Here is a 26,196-nt window from a genome sequence, read left to right as displayed (position 1 = left end):
TACAGCCCCGCTGTTCAAGCTGCCCTGAATTAAGCCCAAACCATTCTCCACAGGGACAGGCTGCTGATCCAGGAGCTCACTGGCAGCCCTGGCTCTTCCCCGCTTCAGAGACCCTTGTTCTCTGGTGTGCATCTCTAACCTTGCCCTGGTTTCTAGAGAAGCTCCAATTGCTCTGGTTGTTTCGGTACCTTCTCCACCCTCAGCAGCATCCACTCTGACCTCAGTCAGCACGTTTTGGGTTTGGAGGGAAAAACAAAACAACAACTTTGTTGCTCTTTAGTTTAGGCTGAGTACATTGGGGATGAAGATCTTTAGGAGCAACAGGACCAAACTACATCCTTAGGTCTGCTCCCTTGGATCCCTGCATTGACAAAACAGGGTGCCACACAGCCAAGGTCTAACCGCCCGCCTAAGGCAGCAGCACAGTGTGCCGGGACACGCTCTGCAGCGCAGCCCTCTAAAACCCAGCCTGGCGTGACATTGCAGCGCCAGGAGCAGCTCAGCCCCAGCTCACACCAGCCCAGATGTGTCTCACACCATTACACCCCATTGGGAGCCCGCCCCGGGCACGCCAGGAGTTAAAGTGTAACCGGCTAAAACATCACCCCCTGCTCAACTGCATCATTTCTTACTGGAAACACGTAGTGCTGGAAGGGAAATGTCTACACAAGCAGAAAGTCCTCACCTTTTTTTTGGTCAAATAAAAAGAGATTGTGGTTTCCTTTTTAAAAGCAAACACTACAGAAAGAAAACTTTCGCACAAGTTTTGCAGCAACCTGAACTTTACTAGAGAAGCGCCAGCTGATCCTCAGCAGCCCTTCTGTTTTTGCAACCTGTAATTATTCAGTAGCGAATTTTACGTGATTTCGGTGATTTGAATTTCAGAGGCTTTCATCCAGAGATCTCCAAAAGTGCTACTGCCGTTAGCAGAGCGAGCTCCAGGCTGTCTCCTGGGATTCTGCAATCAGTATTCGCTTCATTTCACAGATATGACATCTCAGCCCGAGTTAGATCTAGACTCTGGAGGCTCAGGTTTCTTTATCAAGGTCACAGTGACAGGCCACAGCACAGCTGTGACAGTGCCCTTGAGTCCCAGGTCCCAGCTCTGCCCTTCAAGCACAAGAAAACTCTCCTCTCACCCATCCTCTTGATTGTTCAGTCAAGAGGAATTGGGCAAAGCGGCTGAAATCTCAGCGGTAACAGCTTGGATGGCAACAAGACCCCGAGGTGAACCTTGTGTTTGGGAGAGTTTGGTAACTGTGTCTATGTGTATTTTATGGAGAGAAACGGCAGCCGCGGCTCAGCAGCAGCTCTTGGCTGGCTCGGGAAGGTCTCCACCACTCAGCTGGGACCTGTTTGCTGACCACCTCCAGGACCTGGGCTGGGAGAGGTGGGGAGCAAGGTCATCCAAAGGCCTGGTGGAATGGCGGGATGCTTCAGTTAATTACAAATCAGCAACGATGCCATCACCAACATGGAGAATGAAGCACGTTTGGTCACCGAGCCTACATGTGACAACCATCCTTGATCTTCACCAGCAACCCAGCATGGACAACCTCTTTTTTATCTCCCCTCTCACAAGCCCAAGTCTCAGAAGTCTGGAAGTTTTCAGGGCTGATCAAATCCCGCTGTTCCCTCAGAGTTTCAAACCACTTCTCTTTCGGTTGTCATTTCAGCACCTATCACACACAGACCAGTCACACCATCTAGAATGTCTTTTTTTTTGGATTAAGGAAAATACACATTTGATTTGCTTTCCAGGTCAAACACCTCCAACCCCAAAGTAACCCCTGATGTCGAGCATCACCGCTGCACTTGGGAGCTACCACCAGCCACCCAGCAACTGCACAAAACCCCACGTTGAGTGGCATGTTACCCCACAGTGGGACCTGGCCTGGAGGCACCAGGGATCCTTGCACCACCACATAGCAAGCAAGAGTATGTCCAAGAAACACCTGTGCATCCCAACTCTCCATGCTGAAAATTTGTTTTCAACATCAGCAAAGGGATTAGAGAACCACAGAGACTGCTCTCCTAGCCCCTGGCAACAACAAAGCCTTGTCAAAAAAGGCAAGAGAGTTTATCTGTGAACACCATCATCAAAGGTATTCAGCGCTGCAAGGAAACGGGTTTATACATTTAAGAGATGAATCAGAAGTTAGCACCTCAGCTTGGCAGAAATGCAGGGTGTTTTTCATAGTTACAGTAATACTTATGATCAATGAGACAGGCCTAACAGAAAGTGTAGATATAGATTTCAACTAGATACAAGGATGGAATCTTATATCTAGTCTAAGGAAGTTTGTTTGCTTGTTTGTTTTTATGATGTGGGTGGTGAAGCACCAGCATAGGTTGCCCAGAGAGGTGGTGGCTGAACCATCCCTGGAGACATCCCAGGCCAGGCTGGACGGGGCTCTGAGCACCCTGAGCTGGTGAAGATGTCCCTGCTCATGGCAGGGGGGGCACAGGGGGAGCTTTGAATCTCCCTTCCAACCCAAACCATCCTGTGATAAGGTATATAATGAAACGTGTGTGGTAGCTGCTGTGCACAGATGACTCTAGTCCCCCAGGCCGGGGGCTGAAACTGGACACCATCCCCTTCATGGGCCATGGGTCTGATCCAGTTGAGGATGACCTGCTGAATAAAGATCACAGCAGAAATTTGCTGCAGGTTGCTAGTCATGCAAGTCAAATTTAAGACCCATTATCTTCATCATCCAAGTTAAAAAAAGAAAATACTACTACTACTAATAAAAAAATAATAGTGGACAAAAAATTAATTTTCTTAACGTTTCCTAATTTCATTGAAGAAGGTTTAAAATCCTTTTCCATGACTCCTCAGAGACTGCACAAAAGACCTTTAAATTAAGTCAAAACAAGTGGGCACACAGCAACACAACCTGCGTTCGTCTGTAGCCTGACTGTCAAGGGCTGTGCACACAAACCTTGTTCTAACAGTTGTTGCATCTGCCCCATCACACAAAGCTGAAAACTCTCTCACACTTCTTCTGTCACAAGTTCGATGTGATTTCTGCTCCCCACCACCTCACGTAGCAGCAGATAAGTGGATGATGCCACAGAGCTGCGTGGCTGCTGGAGTTCAGCCCATGGGGAAGCAGCCTGAGAGCTCCATAAGTCATTTAGACTATCCAGAACAACAAAAAAGTCCAGCTTGTTGCCTTCACCCATCCCTGCCTTATCCACAGACACCAAAGTGCCAGCCTCGCGTGGACTCACAACAAGAAAGCGTTTGCTGCCAGCTCTTCTCTGCTGAGCTTCCTGGGCTTTGATGCAGTAAAGAAAGGAACTGCGTGGGGTTGGGAGCACTTTCCTTTTTAGTGAGTGGCTTCCTCACTTTCAAAAGCCACCTCAGTCAGCTTAAAACTTTCATCTGTAGAATATGGCTTGAATTCAGCAAAACCCTTCAGCTCCCAGCTGGGCAGAGAGAGAAAACCCTTTCACAAACTGCTGAGGAGCTGTGTGCAGGGAGGCAGAGGAACAAGGATGCTCCCTGACGGGAGGGGAGGGCTGGGGTCTGAACCCACAGCACAGCTCACGCTCAGGACCCCCAACACTTATGAAACGGCTCTACCAGCCCTCAGCGTCAGTCTATGAGTCTTTTACTTAAAGAGGAAAAGAGCTGAAATTCTCTTCCAGAAAGTGCTTTGCCTTAGTACTTCAGACCAAGTCACAGATGTTTCATCCTGTTTCCAAGATGAGTATTCGTGCATAACGATTTTTTTTTATTTGCTTGTATTTACATGCTGAGCTTATTAGCTCATAGTTCAAGCCACCAAATTAAAAATACATAATTCCTACAGCTCTTACCCGGGTTTAAAGCATCCCGTTTATCAGAGCAGGATCTCTGCATACTGAAGACACAACTGCTTGAAGCCGTGAACAAGGAGATGCAGGGGACAGCAGGGAGCAGACAAAGAGCAATACGTCCCGCTTCTCGCCCTTCGTCCCTTCGAGAGGTCTCCTGTCCTGGGATGACAGACCCTGTCCAACTCTCCACATTAGAATTCCAAGTGAAATGCCTCCCATACCCTCGTCAGCAAGACTCCGCTCAGAGGAGTTATAGTTTTCCTTTCTGCAACAGCAGAGAAAAGCTTCAGTTTGCCAAAGCATTTATATTGCATTTCCCAGGAAAACTGCAGTTTTCAAAATAATTAACAGTCATTAAAATTCCCCATTAAGTTTTGCCATTAGCAATAGCAGGAACATTCTTCTCTCCACTGTGGTGAAAATTCCGCTTACTTCTGTATTAAAACCAGTTTGGTTAATGAACCATTTTATTCCATCCTGTTTACTCATAAGAGAGCTCCCTCACCAGCAGATCCCTCACATCAGGGAGTTTTTCATTACACATTTAACACTACAAGAGCCCACGCATCATGGGCCACCTTTTAGCTGTCACAATCCAGGACAGGTGACATCCATCTTCTGGGCTTGAGTGGCAGATTGCCCTGTACTCACTGCACCCCTCACACCTACATGTGAGTAAACAGGGAGAAAGTCTCCTAATGCTCTCTGCCAGCCATTGTTGCCTCTGTGCAATGAAGGAGAAAAGACTGCAAGGTTGAATTACCTAAAAAACCCACACTTTGAACATTAAGACAAGAGGAAAGCCAAGCTCAAGCTTCACATCATCTCCCATTGATTCCACAGTCTAATATTTTGACTTAAAAATTCATAGTAACAACAAAATGCTTTAGCAGCTAAACCCACCTTAGCAAGTTCATTAAAGTAATTAATGCTTAAGTGGCTGCTTACACTGCTCTGCTGACAGCACTAATTACAGGTTGCAGAGGTGGATCGCGGTGACAGCGCAGGGAACCAGGAGCTGGTTTGAGGCTCGTGCACAGTTCTGGGTGTCGCGAGTCCCACGGAACCGCTGGGGCTGGATCCAGCGCTCCACTACTCGTCCCTGCTACTGAACCCAAAATTCAATACTTCCAGCACTGAGCACAACTGAGCAACTTTGGTGGCTTCTGGTGAAAGAACATGTATTTTTCTGCTGACCAACATCCAGCAGGGCCAGCCTGGGTGACAGGGCGGGAATCAAAGTACTCTGGTTCCTGGTGACACCACAGACCATTTCATCCCTTGTGAAATGAAATGGGAGGGTTCACTCTCACCAAACCAGGGGCACAACCTTCCTCACTCATGCCATCCTGTCCTTCAAACACGGGCAGAGATCCACATGCTCAGTGCGACTTGTGCCAAGAGCACTTACACGTGTTTTGGGAGATGCAGAAGATCTGATCCTCATTACCAGATCTGTGATCAGTTAGAAGAACCCCCAACTCTGTTTTGTTCTACCTTTGTCTGGAAAAAACGGTCTTAAAAAAAAATAATCATTTATTTCTAAGCAGCTGTTTGCAACAAATGCTTCTGAGATATTTCCCACATTTCACAGATTGAAGCAAATTCCACTTCAAGCCTCCACCGCCACCCCAGTTAGTGCTACAACAGAGAAATCCTGTTTGTTTCTGTACATCTCATTGTAAAGAATAACACCCAGAGAAACAAGCCCACCAAAGCAGGAGGTCTGGACCTCACCCGAGCAGCTGCAACCAGTACAGTTGTATAATGGAAGCCTGACCTACAAACCTTGAACCAAATTCTAGCTGTATTCCCTTTGAAAAGGGAGCGTGTGAAGGTTTTGTGCTTTCCCTGCCAGCTCTTACACCTGTAAGCTCTGCCTTGGCTCCATGCCCCAACAGGACCATTACCTTTGCTCTGTCTGGCACAGCCATGGCACACCTGGGAAGACGGGGATCGCCAGCAAAAAGCAAGTTAAAATAGGTCCTGGTTGCATAAGTGTAACCTGTGCCACCTACTACTGGGGATGGAGTGTGTTGTGCTGGCCCAGATCTCTACGCATCACCGCGCACTTTTGGTTGAAGGACACAAGAAGGAGCAACAGCCTCTTCCACCCAACAGAGCACGAGGAACACCAAAACAAGGGACAGTTTCCCAACAAACACGTACCCCTCATAGATCAAATGGCCACACACAGTGCTCTGGGGACAGAACAACTGTGGGGGCTAAAAGGAGCAGAATGACAATCAGGCTTGGTATGAGGCACAGATAGTTTTCAGACAGACCATATTAACCTCTTCACTGCTGAAGCCTTGTTCCCCAGCAGGGCTGCTCCTCAGGAGGGTTGTTTCTCTACACAGACCCAATAAACCAAACTGCTTTGAGGTGTTTCATGCCTGTTATGCGCAACAGCATCAAAGAGATTAAAAAGAACATATGCACCAGGGATTTGTAGTAAATAAAAAACCCACAAAAGCAGAGATGAACGCTCCGCACACGCAGGCGAGGTTCAGGCGAGGCCAAACCCGCTGCAGGCAGAGAGGGACAAATCACGGCAGCTGGGATCTGCAGAGCCACCGTGGGAAGGGGACAAGACGTCAGGCAAAGCCATCTCCTCCACCCAGCACCAGCCACGAGAGCCCTGGGCAGATGGGAACTCAGGCAGACCTGAGTCCCAGAGCAGCTTGGAAAGATGTGCAAACCCTCCCTTGGATTTCTATTCTGCAGTAAAAATCCAGGAGAACTAGAAAGAGGTTCTTCAAGGAACTGTGGGAGGAGCGTGAGCTCCCATAAAGACGTCCTTTCACTGTCAGCAGTTTTGGGATCCTTTGCAACCATCTGGTCCCTCCTTCCTCTACCCCAGAATATTTAAACAAAGAGGTTTTTCAAGGTAACGGACTAAATTTGCATGACAAGGTTTGCCCAACTTCTTGGCTGGCAATCCCTTCCTTTCTGCTATTTCCAAAGGAGAAATTTGCTATTGATGAAGCGCTGATGATCCCCCATCACTGAGCCAGCAGCAAGAGAGGGGCCAGGCTACACCGACCCACAGACGGGTCCCATTTGGCCACACGTCTGGACAGCTCCCACGTGTCCGTGTCACGCATGTCACCGTGTCTCTCCTCACTTCCCTTTCGCAAGAAAAATAGCTCGATAAAAACTGTTGACCCCTGCTCGAAGTATCACAGGAGAAAAACCTGCCTGTCCAGGCAGCCGGTTCCAGTGTGTTAAAGACAATAGGAGCACAGCGAGATGTATATTTTAGGCATCACATGCAACTGCAGCAGAGAATAACTCACTGAAAACCTGATTTACTTCACGACCATAGAGGCAGCTTTGCAAAACCCGGGTGGTTTCGGAGGAAGCCGGGGCTGTGCTGAGTCACGGGAAGCGCAGCCCCCAGCGCGGCAGGAACACCGACATTTCCCCAGCTGTTCTTATCTTGTCTCACAGTAACTTGAGGCTCGTTTTCAAAACTGGGGCCTCCTCAGAGCAAACAAACAAGCCGCCACATTCACCCAACGCTGCTGCGTCCGGGAAACCGCTGTAAATCACGCGCACGGGCTGGGTTTACGTGCGGAAGCGACACGGAACACGCATCTGCAATGGTTTTATGGCACAGCAGCATGGACAATGGCTTTGTGCTCCTAAAAACAGGTGATTTATATTCCAGGGTGTCACATATTTTAATCCTGAGCTATTTCTTCTTCTCTGCTCTAGTATACGTCACCATTACCAAGAGAGCAGAACTCACAAAAATCAGATTTCCTGAAGGTAGAGTACAAGACGATGATGTTTTCTACAGCAAATCAGTTCAACAGAGGCTCAATAAAACATGATTGATAATTATTGTTTTCTTTTTTGACAGCTACAAGCAATTGTCTTCTCTGTAAATCTAGTGCATCTGCCAATTTAAAACTAATCTGTCCAAAAATGAAACAAAACATCTGGCAAAAAGACTCCCAGTGAATATTGGCTAAGATTTACAAAGTTATACACCAGAGCGTCACCAGCTACAGTATCAGACAACTCAACAGTAATTAGGGTAGAGCAGAGATGGTCTTGTGGAAAAAGGCATCAGGCAAATAGAAAATGGATACAAATAGCTAAATCAGTTTAGGTTTCCCCTAACAGGGGCAGATCAAAAGAAAACTAACCCGATTAGGAGGGAGCGAGACACTGATCCAGATTCATCAAGCAAAGCAGAACAGCTCTGAAGTGAAATTTATGGATGCTTTCCTTAGCAAGGTCGCACAAAGCAGACAGCATGTACCAGCGGATCTGGCCCAGATTTATGGGCTAAGGGTAGACCCTTTTAAATAAGGACAGCGTCCCTCCCCCCAGCTTACTTTCCCAGTTAAGCACCTATCCAAAAAAAATTAAAAATAAGCCATATAAAAAAGCCCCCCCCAATTTAATTAAATAGAGTAAGTGATGCTCGTTGCCTGTTGGCAGTGCCATCCTCCTTGCGCCAGGCAGCTCATCCTGATTTCGGGCAGGTTGAAGTCCCATTGCCAGACCAAGGCTCTGGGCTCAGCCCATCTCAGCCAGCAGGAAGGACCGTGCAGGAAGGGTTTGGTTCAAGCGTTGGCTGTGCCCGTGCACAGGTCCCCGAGCATCCCTCTCTGAGGATGCACACCGGTGTGGTTACATGGTCCCCAGCCCCTCAACCCTGTTGCCTGCAGGTGACAAAGCTATTACTTGAATCTCCCAGTTACACAGCAACCAGCGCTGCTGTCTCAACCCCTCGAATCAGCCCGCTGGGTTTTGAATCCCTCTCCAACACCCCAGCAGCAGCATCTCAGGAGCTCCACACACGATGCTCCGCAGCAGAGCTCTTTCCAGAGGGCACAGCAGAGACGGGACAGCTGGAGAATGAGCTGCCACAGCAATAAGCAGCGCTTTGCAAGGAGGAGTTTTAAACAGACATGAGCAGCTCAGTGGGTGAGTAAACGGGATCCCCCGTTTCTTTCCTGTTCCACGGCTGGAAAACCCACAGCCCCTTCCTGCGGGAAGCGACAGAGGAGGGTGTGGAGCCCACAGCACTGGGATTGGTTTCCAGAACGGAGCAATGGAAGCCACAGGGAATCACCCGTCCCCACAGCAACCAGGCGAGATGTTTCCAGTGCTGCTGGGAACTCCTGGTGCCGATCAGGTCAATCCCCAAGGGGGAAAATGTGCCACATTAGTGTAGTTTAATAGCATGGGGCAGGAGTGCGCAACCGTGTGGTCTCAACACCAGAATCCAACAGAAAGGAGCTGAGTATTTTTCATACAGGCTCTGTATTCTTAAGGAGAAAAAAAATGCATTAGGTGACCAAAACAAACTGACTTCAGCAGAAGTTTAAAATATCCAAATATCTTTAGAAAATTTGTGCCAAAATCCTCAGGGATTCCTAAGAAGTCCCCGGTGAATGGCAGCTGAACGTGTTCCCGGCAGAGCTTGCTCCAGGAAGGCTGAATGAGCAACGTTTTTCTGGAAGCCTTTAAACCCGAGAGACTAAGACAAGGATCAAGCAAAGCCAGATGGCCAGACCTCCGTCTCGTCACCCTCGCACTGCTCCGGGCTCGGCTCCTTCCACCTCTACCTGCAGTTCAAGCTGTCAATCCCACGTCATAGGAGGAAATCAGGCAGCAAATATTGCCCTTCAGCTGCAAGCCAAGTCTTTGAATGTAGGTGAAGCAAGAAATATACCCCTGGACAAATCAACGCTGCAATATTCCTGCTATTTGACACATGGGAAATCTCAAGAGCACCGAATGACACAATGAATTATGACCCAAATCTCGAATCCACACTTCAGATTCAATGCTGACCAGTACTCAAATGACAGTTTTCCTTGCTCTGAAGAGTGATGGAAAATTGCCACAGAGGAGAATAATTTGGGTCTGGGGGCAGAGCGGCAGCTTGTTCACAGCAGTTTCACAGCCATGTGAATAAAGCTATGGAGGAATAAATTTACTATGAAAGCACACAAGGCTTAGATGCCCTTTAAGATGAAATTTTAAACTCATTGGCCTTTCTAATCAAAGCAAAATGGACTTCCAGCATATTTCCATGACCCGCTGTTCGCTACCAACCCAGATACATTGTGGTTTGGCACAGCATCCAGCAGCAGATTGGAAGTTGACTGGTTACAGCCTAGACCGGAGCTTCATATCACATTCAGGACTTGCATCATTGTTTTGACAGCATCAGCTTTAGGAGCAAAGAAAACCCTGTGATCAAGTGCCTGACAGCCAGGAAAATGTCACTGCAGATCTGCGGGGACCGTCCTCCTTCGCTGGAGCTCTGGCTCTTGCTAATGCCTGCTATTTCAGGCTACCAAACCCAAATTTTAATTAAAAGAAGAGTCCCATTTAAGTTCCCGAGGAGCCCTGCTCTGGCCTTGCTAATTAAAGACAAACTGATAGGATCTGAAGTGAAAAAATAAACCAGGTCTGAAAAGTTCGAGAGTCACAGAAAGAGTCGGAGCTCCTAACTAGGTTGAAACTCGCTCTCTGCAGGAGCACCACGTATCATCCAGCCCCACTTCGGTCCTGGTCTCTGTAGAGCTGATGGACTCTCCAGAGGGTTATCTCAGCTCCTCAGTTCAGATCTCACCTGTCTCCACTGACAACACCTGCAAACTGAACCCAGCATTGGTGGAGAGATGCAGAAAGTGCATGTCCTTAATACAAGTGAAACGGCTGCACTCTTTCATTGGAGAATATTCCGCTGGTAAAGTGCTGCTTTTATTGAAATAATTTTTTTCTTACGTAGAGGATGCTTCAAATTGGGTAATTTGAAAGGCTTTGTTTGTGTAGACCAAGCTATCGTGTCTCGCTACATTCACGCTTCATCCTTTCAACCAGAACCATGCAAGTACCAGCACTTGGTCTCCGACCTTTGCTGCTCTGAATCAGACCAGAGTGGAAATACTTTGAAAATGCCAGAATCTCCCCCACCCACACAAAATGTGGATGTTTCCAGACAGAGGTGGGTGTAACACAGGACAAAAATACAAGCTGTGTGCAGATAACGCTTCTCTACTGTGGAAACCATCAGCTGCCAACCGGGTCAACACAGGGCTGGTGCAACCACTGAGAACAGTGTGGGAGTGACTTCCAGGTTAATTCCTGGGCTGACAAGAGAGATTGTACTACTTAAAAAAAAAAAAAAAAAAGTGTTTGGTTGGTTGGTTTTGTTTGGTGGGGGGTTTTTTGTTTGTTTGGTTGGGGTTTGTTTGTTTTGTTGTCAGTTTGGGGTTTTTTTACTAATAAGTAAATGCACACAAATCAGAATGAGACTTCGGAAGTGTCCCATTGCCATCTAGAGCTTGGTGCTCTTATACTCACAACAGGGACCGATCCTCTGGGCCACCCCGAAAGCAAAGCCAGGCAGAGCAGACGAGACCACCAGGAAAAAAGCAACTGAGATCCAGCTTGAAATCCTTGGCCAAAGTGACAGATGCTGCAAACTGTTACAAAATGTATACGGAGCACAAGAAACACAACCGAGCACCTCAAGCCAGTTTCCTACGGGAGTAAAATTCACAGCCCCTCTACCCCACGCTATCTAGGGAATTCGGAGGCCAAATTCAGCAATAAGCAGTTGCAAATTGCAGGGACATCAGTGGAAACCGCATCCGCTTGCTCGTAGCTGCACATGGGCTCTTGTTCCCCGGATGACAAGGAGTGCCGGGTGCTTGATTGCATCTTGGCTCTTGATTACAAACACATCAGCAGACAGAATTAAACAGTTCGCTTCCTGGCCTATTTAGCATCCTTTGGGTGAGGGGTTGGAGGGTAGGAAAGGCTTAGGAGACATTTTTAACAACATGATTTTTTTGTTGTTGTTAATTTTATTATTTGTCAAGGCATTTGCAGCGGGTGATAAGGTTTCCCAAAGATCTGGCCAGGCTCCAGAGGAAAAAACAAGCAGTGAAAGTGTATGTAAAAGCAGCTCCGCACTAGGTTATAAGGCACCGCCTGAACCAGCTGCCATAGCAACTGCTATTACAGAAAGAATCAGAGCATTCTTCACAGAAGCAGGAAAACTCACAGTCAACAAGCGTAAGGATGGGATGCAAAGCAAAATGAAAGGGGATAAATACAAGCAAGTGGGAAAAATGTCCAGAACTGAATGAGAAGCAGGGCCGCTTGCACAGGTATCTGCTCTCATGTTGCAGAGATGCCTATAAATACATTAAGACACCTAACGCCATCCTCATTAGCAAGCATTTTAGATACAGTTGATCCTGCCTTGGGGCACAAGGTGGATTACATGACCTCCCAAGGCCCTCTCAACCTCCATTTTCCATGATTCTAGGAGGAAGAAACCTACACCAGCTGAGCTGAGCTGGCCTAGATCCAGACAGGCAGGAATTTAAATCTGGAAAAAAATAGATTTAATCCATTTTCAAGTTCTCCTTGACTACAAGAAGGGGCAGAAAGCAGAGCCTGAAGCCACAGCTTACAGCCAAGTTCTTCGTGTCCAGAAACTACATTCAAGTGCTGCATTTTCAACAGCATCAGGGTAAAGCAGCCATGTGAGGTTCAGCCTTGAAAGGAGGCTTCACTTCCAACAATGTTCATTTCCTTATCAATACTTATATGCAAAGAGGAGTGGGCTTTGGGGTTGGATTTTTTGGTGTGGGGGTGTGTTTTTGTTTGTTGGCTTTTTTTGCTGTGGTTTGTTTTGTTTTTTCCTGAATACACTCAGAAACATGGTGATGCAGCAGAACTCAGGGTACCAGCGAGCTCTCGGCAGTGACCAGGTTAACATCCTGCATCCTTTTGGCAGAATGGGATTAGATATCACAACACGGCACCACGGTGAGGCAGAGCCTCGGCTATCGGAGGTCACAACCCAGGCGGGCAGAGAGACAACACTTCACTCCAGTTTGCTGCTCCTTATTACACAGAAGATACCAGAGGTCCCCGACTGAGCTTTGTCGTACGCATGAACATCCCCAGGCACCTGGTTGAACTAAGGTCCCATCGATAACCTGCCTTTGGCTGACAAAAGTCCTGACGCTCCCAGCGAAGGCAGCAATCGCATCCTGAGCTCTCCCCGCTGGGTTTTGGCCGGGCAGGGTTTGCCGAGCAGATGGTGACCTGACGTTTCCTACCTGCTGCACCTCGCACACACAGCCCTGAGTTTCAGCCTTTACCCCCCATTGCGCAGATCGCTTTTCAAAAGCGAACGCTCCTTACTCACGGTTCCACTAAGAAGCAATCATTGCTGATACTAATAAATCAAAAAAATGCCCAGTTTGCATTTAGGGGTATGTGCAACCAAGGAAACACTGGTTTTGAGTTTCCCCTCCAAAACGCACTGCAGCCAAAATTTAGAAGCAGATGAAGTGATTTAAGCCACTTCTAACAAGAAACAAAATCTGAGATTGGCAACAGTCATTGGCCAATCCCTGTTTGATTTAAAACACCTTGAATCCAAACAAACCATCTTTACTAGAGGGACAAGCAGTTTGAATCCAACATTTGGCGATTATCTTCTAAGACTATCCCAAAACATATAAGAACCATTTTCAGTGGCATCAGAAGTGGTGGAAGCTGGTATAAAAGCCAGAAACCAAACTGATGTAAAACCAACTCGTTTCCATCACACACGCCAAGAACACGCATTCTGCCAAACAAAGTGCAAGTGGAAAGATTTTGATCAAAATTCCAGCCAATATCCCTACATCACCATTTCCCAGCACAAAAGCATCCGTGTGCGTGCTTTCAGTTCTTGTTTTAGTCAAGAAAAGCACCCGCTGCCTGCATGGAGTGCAGGAGGAAGACCGCTCGTGCTATGGGCCTTGCTGTGAAACAAGAGACTCAAAAGATGCAGAATTTCTGGTCTGTAGGGATGGAAAGAGCGTTTCCCAACTCTCATACCATGGAACAGCAAGCAGTGATGCTCAGTGCACACAGCAGCCAGCACCCTGAGAACATGCGCCCCAAGCCTTGTGAAAGAGATTAAGAAGCGACTTGGCCCACTAAAACCAAAACTGTTTTACAACAGCCAGGGTAATGTTTTTAAAAGAGATGTTCGGAAGTTAAGGAAATCTCTCATTTTGACATTAGAAAAAGTATTTCTGATCATACTTTTTTTGTTTAAAGAAAGGGTTTGAAACAAAACGTTTGACTCCCAGTTTGGGGGAGGAAGGGGTCGCTCCAGTAAAAACCCGAGTCAGACTTTCAGCATTAACATCCAAAAAGAAAAACTTGCATTTCAAGCTCTTCTGGAAATAATTTTCTCACTTGATTGAAATTGCAGGAAGGAAAAAAAAAAAATAAAAGGTTATTTACTTGTTATGACAACAGAGAAAGCTCATATTCAATATTGCTCATGGTCCCAGATGCCATCTAGTTAGCTGCCATATGCAAGCCACCCCGCATTGGCATTGCATCCAGATTGCACGAAAAAGCCAAGTTAAATGTGGCCAAATATGTGAATCTGCTTTTGGAAGACGTACCAACCACCATTAACAAAATTAACAAAATCCATCATTGCCAAGAGCTCCCACATGCAGCTTCCCAGAGACGACGGGTTTCATTTCCACACCCGTGGAGTTCAAAACTCAAGAAATGCCTTTGTTATTGAACAGAGACTTCATTTCTGACTTGAGTCATTCCCCGAATACACACTCAGACTGTTGGTGATAAAAGGGATTTTTTCAGAGCCCTTCAAAGGGCACCAAACCCAGGAGAGAAATCTCAGACAGATAAATGCACTTGCTCATAGACTTGCACACAGGAACCCCATGTAAAAAGCTTCAGGAGACTAATAAGGTGGGTGGAAAATTAAGGCACCTCATAAAAGGTTTTTAGTAACAAGGGAACAGATCACATCAACTTGGAAAGGTTAAAGAAAGCAATTTATAGACACTAATTAGGACCTCTTTTAAAAATGCCTTTGCAAATGACAAGGTTGGGTTTGTTCCAGAAAGGTGTGAAGGGAGGACCGTGGGAGCAGCCTGGGACGGCTCCTGGAGGAGTTCACCACGCTCATCATTCCTGGACATTTACAGAGTTAAGGGTCGGCATGAATGGAAATGCAAAGGATGTATTTATACGAACAAGCTGTGCAATACATATACCCTCCCCGTGGAAATCTCCACACCAGTGCAGGACCCAGCGAGCCGCAGCCTGCACTTGCTGCTCTGCTAACGGGAACTGTTTTGCTGGATGCCAAGTCCAAGGTCATCAAACCTGAGTTGCCATTCACTTTGTGGCTCACTCACCAGAAGGATCTGCATGGTTAAACTTCTGCAGAAACGCTGTTTTATGCAGCGCTCTGGCTCTGACAAAGTTTTGCTCGCAGGATGAAGTTCCTGAAGGTGGGAGCTGAAGGACTTTGCGGCGATGCTTCTCGGAGCCGCGGCTGTGGGGGCAGCTCTCATGCGAGAGCAGGAGAAACCAGGGCACCTCCAGCCCTGCTGGAAGGTGAATCGGTCCTTCAGGGGCTTTACTTCTCTGTTGGTTCACTGAAGGGAACACAGCTCACCCCCAGCTAACACCAACACCTCCAGCTTCTGTCATTCAATGGGAGCTCCCCCTGCAAACGGGACGGCCGTGCAAAGGGACTTCAGGCAGCAAATGCCACACGTCTGTACAGGCAGACACTTTACCCACCTCTGGGATTGCTTTTTTCAATTTGCAGAACACCAGCTCCTCTCCCCGTGCTCTGGGGCTGCTTTTATAGGAGCTCAGTGATGTAGAAAGACCTGGACATGACAGCCCTGCAGCAGCCAGGGCTGCTTTCCGGGATGAGGTGCTGCCCTGGGAACGGCAGGACCACGGTTTCAGTCCATCACCTCGCAGGGCGGCCTCGCAGGGCCACAGCCTTCAGCAGCCCTCACAATTTCTTTGCAATTAGCACAGTAGCTTATAAAGCACTGCTTTATTGCGTTATAAAGCAGCTCCCCTTCGCAGCCGTTAGAACATCCCAGAGGCTGTGTCCAACACTGCTGCTCCCTGTGAGCTCTGTACGGACTGAGCGTCCTCCCCCAATTTGCGTTGTCCTCCTGCAACCAGCTCAGACCGCCCCTATTGCTGGGTGAGGGTTTGAACCTATTTCCACTCAATGCAGTGACTGTGAGTGATGCCCACGGTGTGCCCTTCCCAGCTCCTCCGCAAGGAGAGCAGAGCGGGTCCAGTGTGGCAACTGGGAGGGCTCTGCTCTCACCCTGGAGATCACCCAGAAACTGTCTGTAGATATTTCAGCTTTCCAGACCGAAGGTCCTGTCCAGCACGCTGCAGCCAGCGGAACCGCTGCCCTCGGTCCGGGCTCGCTGCCCATCGCTACTTCTCCCCAGCATGACCGTCCGCTCACATCTGCTCCCAACATGTTTGCAGTGTGCTCCCTACCCTGGTTCTATCAGCAGAGATCCAAAGGAGCTTTTAATAGCAGCTTGTTTGTTAAACCTGGGATGTTCTGACAGATCTGTTGCAGGAGATGCGAGGAACAAACAGGCAGGAGCCACCACCCCTTGCGGCTCGTGCTCACGCCAGGGCTGATGATCCCTGGGAGCCTTTGCCTTCAGTCCTGCTTCACCACGCGTCGAGATACAGCAATTCTGCAACATGTCCAGTCACCCACGGGCTCATCAGCTGTAAACAAACCCAGATTTCTTACATGGGAAATAAGTCCTCTTCTCCGAGGCTGTCACATTGGCAGAGTCAGAGAGGTCACAGCCTAGGCGGCAAGCTGGGATGGCTCAGCCCAGTGGCCATGTCATCAATGGCAGAAAGAAACAAGTACGAGGGAAGGTGCTGCAGATACCCACAGTCACACAGGAGCTGAGCAAAACGGGTGCTGCTCTTTCAGTTACACTTGGGCAAGGCTTAGGCAAAGGACAGGGAAATCAGCACATCCAGGTCCTCAGGGACCTGGGGCTGCTCCCTGAAGAGCAGAGTAGGGTTGTCCACCCACCAACTCCATCCTACATGGCTTGATCCACCAGCTCCATCAGGAGGTTACACCATGGCCCAAGACACCCTCCGGACAAAGGGCCAACTTGCTATTCAGCTCCTCTTTCTGTTCCCCGATTCCATAACACAGCACCTACTACCATCCCCTCTCCCAGTCCAGGAGTGAAAATGTTAAAAAATAAATACAAAAATACAGAAAAGTACCAGGGAATGGAAACGGCGCAGCTGCTCAGAGGTGACGCGTGCCAGCTGCGCCCCCGGCTCGCCAACCTTCCCCACGCTGACTTCTCAGCCTCTTAATCATTTATACTGCACCTCCCCCTCCACTTCCCACATGGAAACGAAAGATGATTCACATACCAAAATAATCACCTGGGACCTCCAAAACCCCACATATTCCCTCACTTTGGCCTAGGGCACTTGATATGGAATTTTCCCAGTTTTGCATCAAGTTTTAACTCTGTCCCCTCTGCCCCTTTGTTCTGGTCCCACAGCACTGAGGGGGCAGAGTGGGGAAAGAACCTGCCCATAATCCATTTATAGGACTTAAGTTAATTAGGCACAAAACAAATCAAACTTAAAATCCCAATGCAGCTGAAAAATCCGGCTATTAATACACAGGGGAAGCACCTGTGACACCAGGGATACTGTCCTTGTCCTCCCTGGCAGATGGAGAGGTTGATGTTCCACCAAGCAGGGAAGTGCCATGCCACTTGCAGACACCTCTGTCATCTGTGCATCTCCCACAAAACAAGAAATCATTTGTACGGCAGACAGCGATGGCGCTTTCCTCCTTCCAGACTGCCCAGGTCCAAAGGCAGACAGTGCCGAAAGCAAAACTACAGGATCAGGCCTCTCAATGGCCCCATCGCACCCTCCAGCCCATGCGCTGAGCAGAGGCACCATTGTCACAGGAAGAGGAGGACAATGAAACACTCATTACCCACCCCAACACGGTGATGTGTCACTTACAGGTGGGCAGCTGGGTACCAAACCCAAAGCCATAGCCCAGCAAGTATCTGCCAGCACAGGCAGAGGCAATTCAGGTCATAAATTTGTCATCTTAGACATAACTTCACAGTGGGGCTCTAGTTGGCTTCACTGCTGGGGATCTCCAAAAAGACTAGAACAACTCAGAGTGAGAAACACAGGCTCACTGGAGCAAAGAGCTGGAAGCGACGGTTAAACCTTTAAAGCAAGGAAGATACAAATAAAAGGCTGCAGTTTCCAGGGCATTATCACAGGTCTGCTCTCCCAGAGAGAGGCTACAAATGCACACAAAACCACACACATGCAGCAAGGATGGGCAAATGCTTGTAACACGCTGCCCAGGTGGGCACTGTCCACCAAACTGCTCCATTTCCAAACAGGTGCAAAACATGCACATGAGGACAAGTTACGGTGCACAAAAGACCTTCTCAGAAACAGGAATGTGACTTTGGGGAGATTCCTCACAAGACAAGACAAGGTCCTTGCCTGCCACCCACACACCAGGCACGTATATATTCATCTTGCAAAAGATGCTGGAAACAAGACCAACGTTACCCAGCAGAGATGCAATTCAAGTGGCCAGGTTTCCTGAGCATCTCCCTTGTCTCTGCCATGCCAAGGGATCGGGAAGATCACACTGATTTCCCTACCTGGCAGAGCAGCAACCCCAAAAGCTGTTCCAGATCTCCTCCAAGACATTTTTTACCGCTCTGCAGAGCAGCTCTGGCTCCCCAGAGCTTACAGGCTCTCCCCCATGCTGCGCTGAGGCTGATGGAGACATTCTTTTCCTCCCTTCAGATTTTTAAGCAAAAGCAAAGCACTTCGATCCACTTTAAAATGCTGCAATTAAACCAATTTCTGAACAATGTGGAGTTCTCTTCTATAGGAAGCATTAAGCGAAGCCATGCTTTTCAGTATTTTGAATAGGGAAAAAAATTCATACATTCATGTAGCTTTCAATCCGCCCAAGCAGGGAAGCTGAAGAGATTTACACTGACATGTAAATCTCTGCGACAGACTTCTGTGAAACCACCGAGAGGCACACCCAGAAGGCAGAGAAATGTTTTACACCTTCTGTAAGTAGAGTGTGAAAAGGAAAGATATGAAAGCTGCCTCCCTTCCCCCAAATCTCAATCAGAACTCCTGCCCTAACTTGGCATTCGTGCACCCACTCCTGATGTCAATCGAGGTAACGCTGCTGTCACACGGTGCTTTGAGGACCTCATCGCTCTATCAGCAATGGTGATGCTCCAGAGACCTACACCGCAGCAAGGGAAGTCCAGTCCATGTCAACACAGATGCCTCTGCACACCACAGGGCTACACGGACCTCACAGGCAGCCAGCCTAAGAAATTGCCAGATACAAGTGCCGTACCTTCCTCCAAGTCGTTCCTCAGAGAAGCCTCCAGCAGAGCGACGCTGGCTTCAAAAGACACTTTCTTTCGGTTAACAGCATTTCTCTTCTTCTCGTGCTTCCTCTTCTTGTGCTGCATCTCCTTCTCATACTGCGCCCACTTCTTCAGCTGCTGCGCCCTCCGCTTCTGGGCTGCCCGCAGCCGCTCCAGCGTGGGCACCTTATCCAGCAGCTGCAGCTCCGTCAGGAGGTCCACGTGGGCATCCATCACTTCTGCCGAGAGGGGGGGGGTGAAGGATGTCCCAGCGGGAAACAATGTCCCACCACAGGTCCTCTGGATCGCAGCCGCCTGCTGCTATAACGGCATCTTGAGATCGAGCTGGGAAGGGCCCATCGCAGCGTCCACTGAGAATACGGTAGAAACCTGCAACGAGGAGGAAAGTGTGAGGCATCAAGTCTCATCATTCCATGAAGACAAGGAACTAAGACTAGCCCACAGGCAACATCTACCATCTCAAAAGGCAGCTCACTTAATTGCACTTTATTTGCTTGGTTGCCCTCACTGGACTATCCGATTACACTCTTAGCCCACTCCAAACACTGCAGCAAAACCCTCTTGATTAAGCAGTAGTCTTAGTGTGCAATTCATTCACCTCTATAGTTCAAGGTAGTCTCCTCTCTTAGGAGCAGCAGAAAATCTTAATGAGCAAAGATCTTCCACAGTATTCAATATAATTCCTCCAAAAATCAGTAGAGATTCAAGTACTGAGACACATTCTTCTCTCCTGCTTGCCCCTTCTAGCACAACCACCACCTCTCCCAGAGAAGCTCAACCCACCAGGAGCATCATCTGCACTTTCCTACTTCATCTCTTGGCCCCTTCTCACTCCAGCCCCAGCCGAGGGCAGATGGAGAACGGATGGCTCCCAGGGACGTATTACTAACACTTAAACCACCTGAGCTACTTAAAGACATGGGGGTTTGTGTTCATTTCTCTCTTCCTTCAGGTTTTTAATTCACCACACACCAGCTCGTTCTGGTTTTGCTGTACAGGTTCTGCAGGCACAGCAATGAGAGCAGTTAAATCACAGCCCTGAACTCCTGGTGTGACCACGACATCGGAGACCTCTGAGCAGCGCTACCTGCAGAGCGATCAACCAGGGAACCCACGGGCAGCCACTCAATCATCTGCTGCACCGGAGGAGGAAACATGTCCCAGATTTAAGGAGCAGTCCAACAGGGAAAGGTGCATTTGAAATAAAGCCAATGTCACGAGAAAATTGAACAGGTTCTTTCCAAGCAGAGCGCATGAAATGGCAAGGTGAGCATGCCAAGGTAAAATGCAAATAAACACGTACGAGATAACTTAGCCAGCTTAGGAGGAAAAAAATAAACAGTTGATGGGGAAAGGAGAGCTTAAGCACCTGAGAAAACCCCAACCAGGCAGCAAAGCCATTCCTTGCCCAACTCTCTTGCTCCAAAAGAGAGGAACCAACAGTCTCATAAGCTCCTGTGCAAAAAATATCAGCAGAAAGAGGTAGCTAGACCCAAGTGAGAGATGTGGTGAGGATACTAAAGCTGATCCCACCCAGTCAAGCCAGGAAAAGCCACTGTTCGTCCCCCTTGAGAGGGCAAAGCAGCCCGGTGAGGGCGGCAGCACTCGGCAGAGCTGCAGGGAGACGACCATGCCGTGCAGCAAATCCTCCACGTCGCGATGGATTTCACCAGGTTGAGACACCCACTCCTTTCAAACATTGCTACAGACCTCCGCAGGGGTTTGACCTTACCTATAAATATCTCGGCAGACTGACAACCCGGCAAACCATTTCCTCTGCGAGATAATTGGTCTGAGAACTGAAAACAAACAAACTCAGCCAGAGCACACAGGCAGGTCCCAAAGCAGCCGCTTTATCCAGCATCAAGGGCCACCAGAAGGCCAAGGGCGGCTTCAGCAGCACCTGCAAACCTCATTTTGAGGGTTTCAGAACAGATCTGAAAAAAATTAAAAAAAAAAATAAAAAAACAACAGAAAAAACCCTGTTCCATGACATAACACTTTAAGATTACCAAAAAACACTTCAGTTCTACACAAGAACAAACCCAAATCCTTGGGAAGTTTTTCATAAGAATGATACTACCTACAAATTCAACCACTCGCCCGAGATGGAAAATATCAACTGGTGACTTCAGCGTGGCACAGTAAAGTGAGGGACACGGGTCACGGCTCCTCCATGGCACGAGAGTCCCACACAGCTCCCCCTGACCCCTGCCCACAGCCCCCAGAAACCCTGCCAAAAAGAGCTGCATAAATCCAAAAAGCTTTTAATTTGGGGGCAGACGCATATTTCCAAGCGCAGGCACTTTGCTGGAAAGCTCTTCCCCACCTCTGGTGAACTCTGCTCTGCACAGCCCTGCAGGCATTCCTGGGAAAGTATCTTTTTTGGCGATCTCTGCTCCCCTAACACAGGCTGCAGATCTGAAGCCCCGTTCACAATACCTCGAAGGAGGGGAGACAAGGGCAGGAAATGCCTCTCGACATACCGCACACGGCACTCCCACCCTGCGCCTTTTCCAGGCCACTTCTGCCATTGTTCGCTGAAAGATGAACAAATATTTTCCAAAACACACCTGAAGTAGAAATGAGGACCTAATTCTGCAGATTTATTAAAGCATATAAACCTTATTTCAATGTTTCCCTGTTTATCCCCTCCAAAAAAGCTGGACGTTTTCTCGGTGGTATTAGGATTACACCTTGGAAAGAGCAATAGGACACTGATTTACAAGTAGAGGAGAAACATGGTTTGCTCTACATGCCTGTGTTTCAGCTTCTCTGTTTGCACCTCGTCCTCCAGCAGCTCCTCTGCTCTCACAACAGCACAAACAAGAGATTTGAGTGGCCTACAGAGGGGAAGGAGATGGAGAGAGGAGACCCACAAACACCAAGAGACATAGAATGGTTTGGGTTGGAAGGGACCTTCGAAGCTCATCCAGTGCCACCCCTGCCATGAGCAGGGACATCTTCACCAGCTCAGGTTGCTCAGAGCCCCGTCCAGCCTGGCTTCTTCTAGAAGTACCAATCACCAGCATCTCCCCAAACCAACCAGCAAAGAAACCTCTAAAGGAGCAGAGAGGTCACCCTGAGAAGCATTCCTGAAAGGAGGACACAGCTCAACTTCTCCTAGACTTGGGTACAACTCCCCTGGTACCCTCCAGAGATCCTGGAGCCTCACAAAGACACTGGCTCCATCACTCCGGCTACCTGTTTTCCGATAACCTAGCTTCTTCCCCGAACCAAAAAAATGGCACGCTGGCTTCTCATTGCACAAACTCAGTCTAACTATAGCACAGTTGCAGGCCCCAGAATTTGTTTACCTGCGAAGTGACACATAAGCTGGCTGTGTGGGTGTCTGTGGTTTGCAAGGCATCGCATTTTGGTTTCTGTTTTATTTAAAGAAGGGTTGGGGGGGAAGTGCCGTTCCTCGTGTTCGACTGGGCTGAGTTTCCATGAGCTCAGCAGATCTGCCCACCGTTGAGCCGAGAGCATCCTGTCAGACACACGCGGCCCCTGGCCCCACAGGGACAACGGGTGACTCTATTTCAGGGTACAAAAGGAAGGCGAGATGCTCCCTATCGTATCGCGCTCGTGCCACCGCCGTCCTCTCGGCGCTGAGGCAGAGAGACCTGCTCCAACCGTGTCAAAGATCAGTCCCTACAAAGGGCACGCAAGCGTTGGCAAACGCAATTGGTTTTTTTTAAAAAAAAAGTTTGCATTTCCTGTACATTTGCGTCGCCTTAGTGCGAGGTTTGTCTCACTAAGCTCAAAAGGACTATTTGAGGGCACTGCTTACTCACTGGTGATACAAGAGATGACAATTCTGTGAAGTGAGAATTTACTGAGTCAGTGGTTGCAAAAAGCTGCCCACCCCATACCCGCATCCCTGCCTGGAGGGTCCAGCATCCCCTATATAAGTGCTGCTTCCGAGTTCACATTTAGAGGTTGACACCTGCAGCCCACAAAGGAGAAAACCGAGTGTTTATTTTCCTGTCCCAGCACACACTCAGAGCTGCCCCCCTGACCTTCCTACAAAGCATTCAACTTGCAGGCATTTTGCCATAATATTGCTGAGGTTGGAGCTGGATCCATTAAAACAGCCACAGTGCTGAGTGATGCTGAAAAGCCTCCTCGTCTCCCCGCCAGACAATGAAGCTGGAGCTAAGACCTGCAAATCCTCTGTCACATCTCCCCAAGGCACTACTTAGAGCACAGCATGACACTGAAGCAGAACACAAACACTTGCAAGAGTCCTTCACTTAAGTGGCTTCAACTGACTTCAGTTTTATTCCACTTAAAAAAAAATACAAACACCAGAAAGCATGGAAGAGCAATCCTTGAATGGGACTGCTTGAAATAGAATTCTCTAGCTGCTGAACTAAGTTGTGCATCTTTCAAGTAAAGGTACAACTCAAAGCCCAGGTATGCGAGCAGCCACTCTGAAGTCGAGAGGACCATTCTCGTTACAGGAGGGACCTGCAGGATCGGGCTCCACCAAGTAGGTGAAGTGTCTGAGTTTGCAGCATAAAGTCAAATCAGTGGCATGAAGAGGGACAGAAATAGCCCTCTCCTCCCCACCCCAAGCTAATCTTCTCTCAGCTAGAACTGGAAATCAAGCACAGAAGCCTACAGCGGAGATCTGAGCGCACAAGCGACCTGCAGAGGAGCTGGCTGCCTGATCTATTTATTTCATTAGGTGTCAACTCCTGCACCACGGAAAGGTGAGGAATCGCCAGATTTCCCCTTCTGCTTCCTACAAGGGCCAAGGCTGATCTCTGCTTGTTCTGCCCCACGAAATACTCGGTGACCAGCCCATCACAGCCCTTCGGCTGACCCCATCCTCCAGCAACAAGCACCAATGAAGAATTTGCAGGCTTCTCCTTCAGGCATCACCTTTGGGATTGTCACTGCCTGGGGACACAAAGCAGCTTAAGATGCACGTTCTCTATTGCTGTTCCTGCTGTTGGCTGCAATCTCAGGTCTGGAGGAAGCAACAGGGCAGCTCTTCATCATCTCCCCAATGAAGGGAAGAGCTCGCTGACAGCCCAGCACCCATAACACCATCCAGAAACAGCCAGAAAGCCACCGAGAGGGGCCAGACCGAGCAACACGCAGGAGCAGCAGGGCCAGAAAAGCACAGAGGTTCAACTGTCCCCATGGGAGGATAAAGTGGGGGACACGGGCGCTGCCGAAAGCGTGGATGTGCCAAGGGCTGACCCCACGCGCAGAGCCCAGGTCCCCTCCCTGCAGCCCAGAGCGGGGCTGAGAAGGGCAGCAGTGTCCCCCTCCCAACCCCCCGAGAGGAACAGGCTCTAAAGTCATTTCCTAAACCCCGTGGCTGCCCGGCACGGAACGGCGCCGGCTCTGCCAAGGCGCTCCCGCCCCAGCGCCGGCACGCACGCTGCTCCCGCGGCCAAACCGCCGGGGAAGGGGAAACCAAAGCCCTCTGCCGGGCTGCTGACGGGAACGGCGAGCCCTGCTCGGGATCGGCAGCTCCCGGGGCTCTGTAAGGTTTTTTCTGTGGTGGTTTGGGTTGGTACAGGGTGCATCAAGACCAGAGGGTCTTTCACGCCAATACCACCACAGCCTGCAAATAGCATTTCTTTCCTTATTATAACTGCTTCTCTCACCTCTTGCCTTTTGGAAAAACATTTGATTGGAGCATCATCAACAAAGACACTGCATTAAGCTGTGCTACGCAACTACCCAAACCGTTATAGTCTTAAATACCTATAACAGGGGACTTAGCTGCTGGGACTTCCAATGATGACAGACAGGGGGTCAGATATCAACATATATCAACAGCAACCATATGGCAAACTGGGAAGGAGAGTTCAAATCACAGAGATACTGCTGCCCCTCCAAGGAATCCCAGCCCCAAAACACTTGTTTTCTCCTGCGGTGCTCCAGGACAGTCACGTTTCCTACAAAGCCCAGGGGAGGAGGAGAGAACACCTGCAGTGATGAGCTGCAGAGGTGAGCAATTCAAAATGCAGCGCTTACAGCCTGAAGGGTTTCCTTTCTTTCCTGAAACTCCAATTTTTATTCCCCTGAGGTGACACCCTGCCAGCCAGGTTGTGCCACCTCCTGTGTCTGCATCTCAGTGCAATGACTGCGAGGCAGGTGGGCTCTGACCATCTCCCCCGGGATGACAGGGCTGGAGCAAAGCTGAACTCAGAAACCTCCGCTGGTAACACACACAACCTCAACACAGCCCTGGGCAGCACATGAAACAACAGTTTGATGTACACCTAAGCCTGTACTTTCAAAATCACACGCAACAAACCCTTCTCCAGAGGTCAAGAGCATTAACTGGTGAAGAGGTGAACACAGAACAAGGTCACCTGCCTGACTTCAGGCAGCAAACTCGTTGCAAGAGCCACACCACCAGCTCAGGATTATTATCTCTAGTCCTGCGCTCCAGCCATGAGGTTCTGGTGAAACCCTACTCGTGCCTCGGTGCTACTCCAACAGCTCTGGTTATTGCTCCTGGTAGTAAATTCTAACACACGCTGTGCGATTCTCCCTGCGCCGTGCTGCGAGCCCCACAGCACCTGCAGGTTAACCACACGGAGGAATTAAAACTACAAGAATTGTTGCTGCATGATTTAATTTCACTGGTATCTGAGAAGCTCCTGCCCTTGCTCAGGGCTTCTGCAGCATTTTAAGCAGCAGATGCTCAGTGCTAAGAAATGAATGGCTCCTCCTGAAGGAATGAAGGGGAAAGTGGCAAGAAACATCACTTTAAGAACAAAAAAAGGATATTTCAGCTAAAACCCGTTAGGGAACACAACGCCTACAGTCCACCCTTGAGCGCTGCTGGGGGAGAGCAGGTACAGAAACCTTCTAGGTGAGACATCTCATCAGAAATTGGGAGTTACAGGAGAGATTCTTGGCTTTCCCACAGGTTTCTTGTATGCAAAGTAAGTAACTTAATCTGTGCCCCAATTACCTTCTTAAAGCGAAGATACTGTTTTACCAGTCTGCAGCACAGGAAGTTTCGATGCTGCTTGATGCAAAGGTAAGTTTGGTGGTGAGGGTGCTTCAATTT

The 26,196-nt window shown here is 48.8% G+C and overlaps 1 protein-coding gene across 1 annotated transcript in view; it reads right to left on the bottom strand.

Moving 5' to 3' along the window:
* PPP1R16B (protein phosphatase 1 regulatory subunit 16B) overlaps positions 1-26,196 on the bottom strand; it is a 60,168-nt gene that overhangs the window by 22,740 nt on the left and 11,232 nt on the right. Inside the window, exon 2 of the mRNA XM_082065399.1 lies at positions 19,115-19,517. Coding sequence (XP_081921525.1) covers positions 19,115-19,361 — 247 coding nt within the window. The 5' untranslated portion in view covers positions 19,362-19,517. The remainder of the gene's footprint in view (positions 1-19,114; positions 19,518-26,196) is intronic.

This window comes from Streptopelia decaocto, assembly GCF_964273445.1.
Source record: "Streptopelia decaocto genome assembly, chromosome: 14".
NCBI classification, from domain to species: Eukaryota; Metazoa; Chordata; class Aves; order Columbiformes; family Columbidae; genus Streptopelia; species Streptopelia decaocto.
The sequence above is the reverse complement of the archived record's forward strand: the minus strand, read 5'-3'. Positions and strand labels throughout refer to the sequence as shown.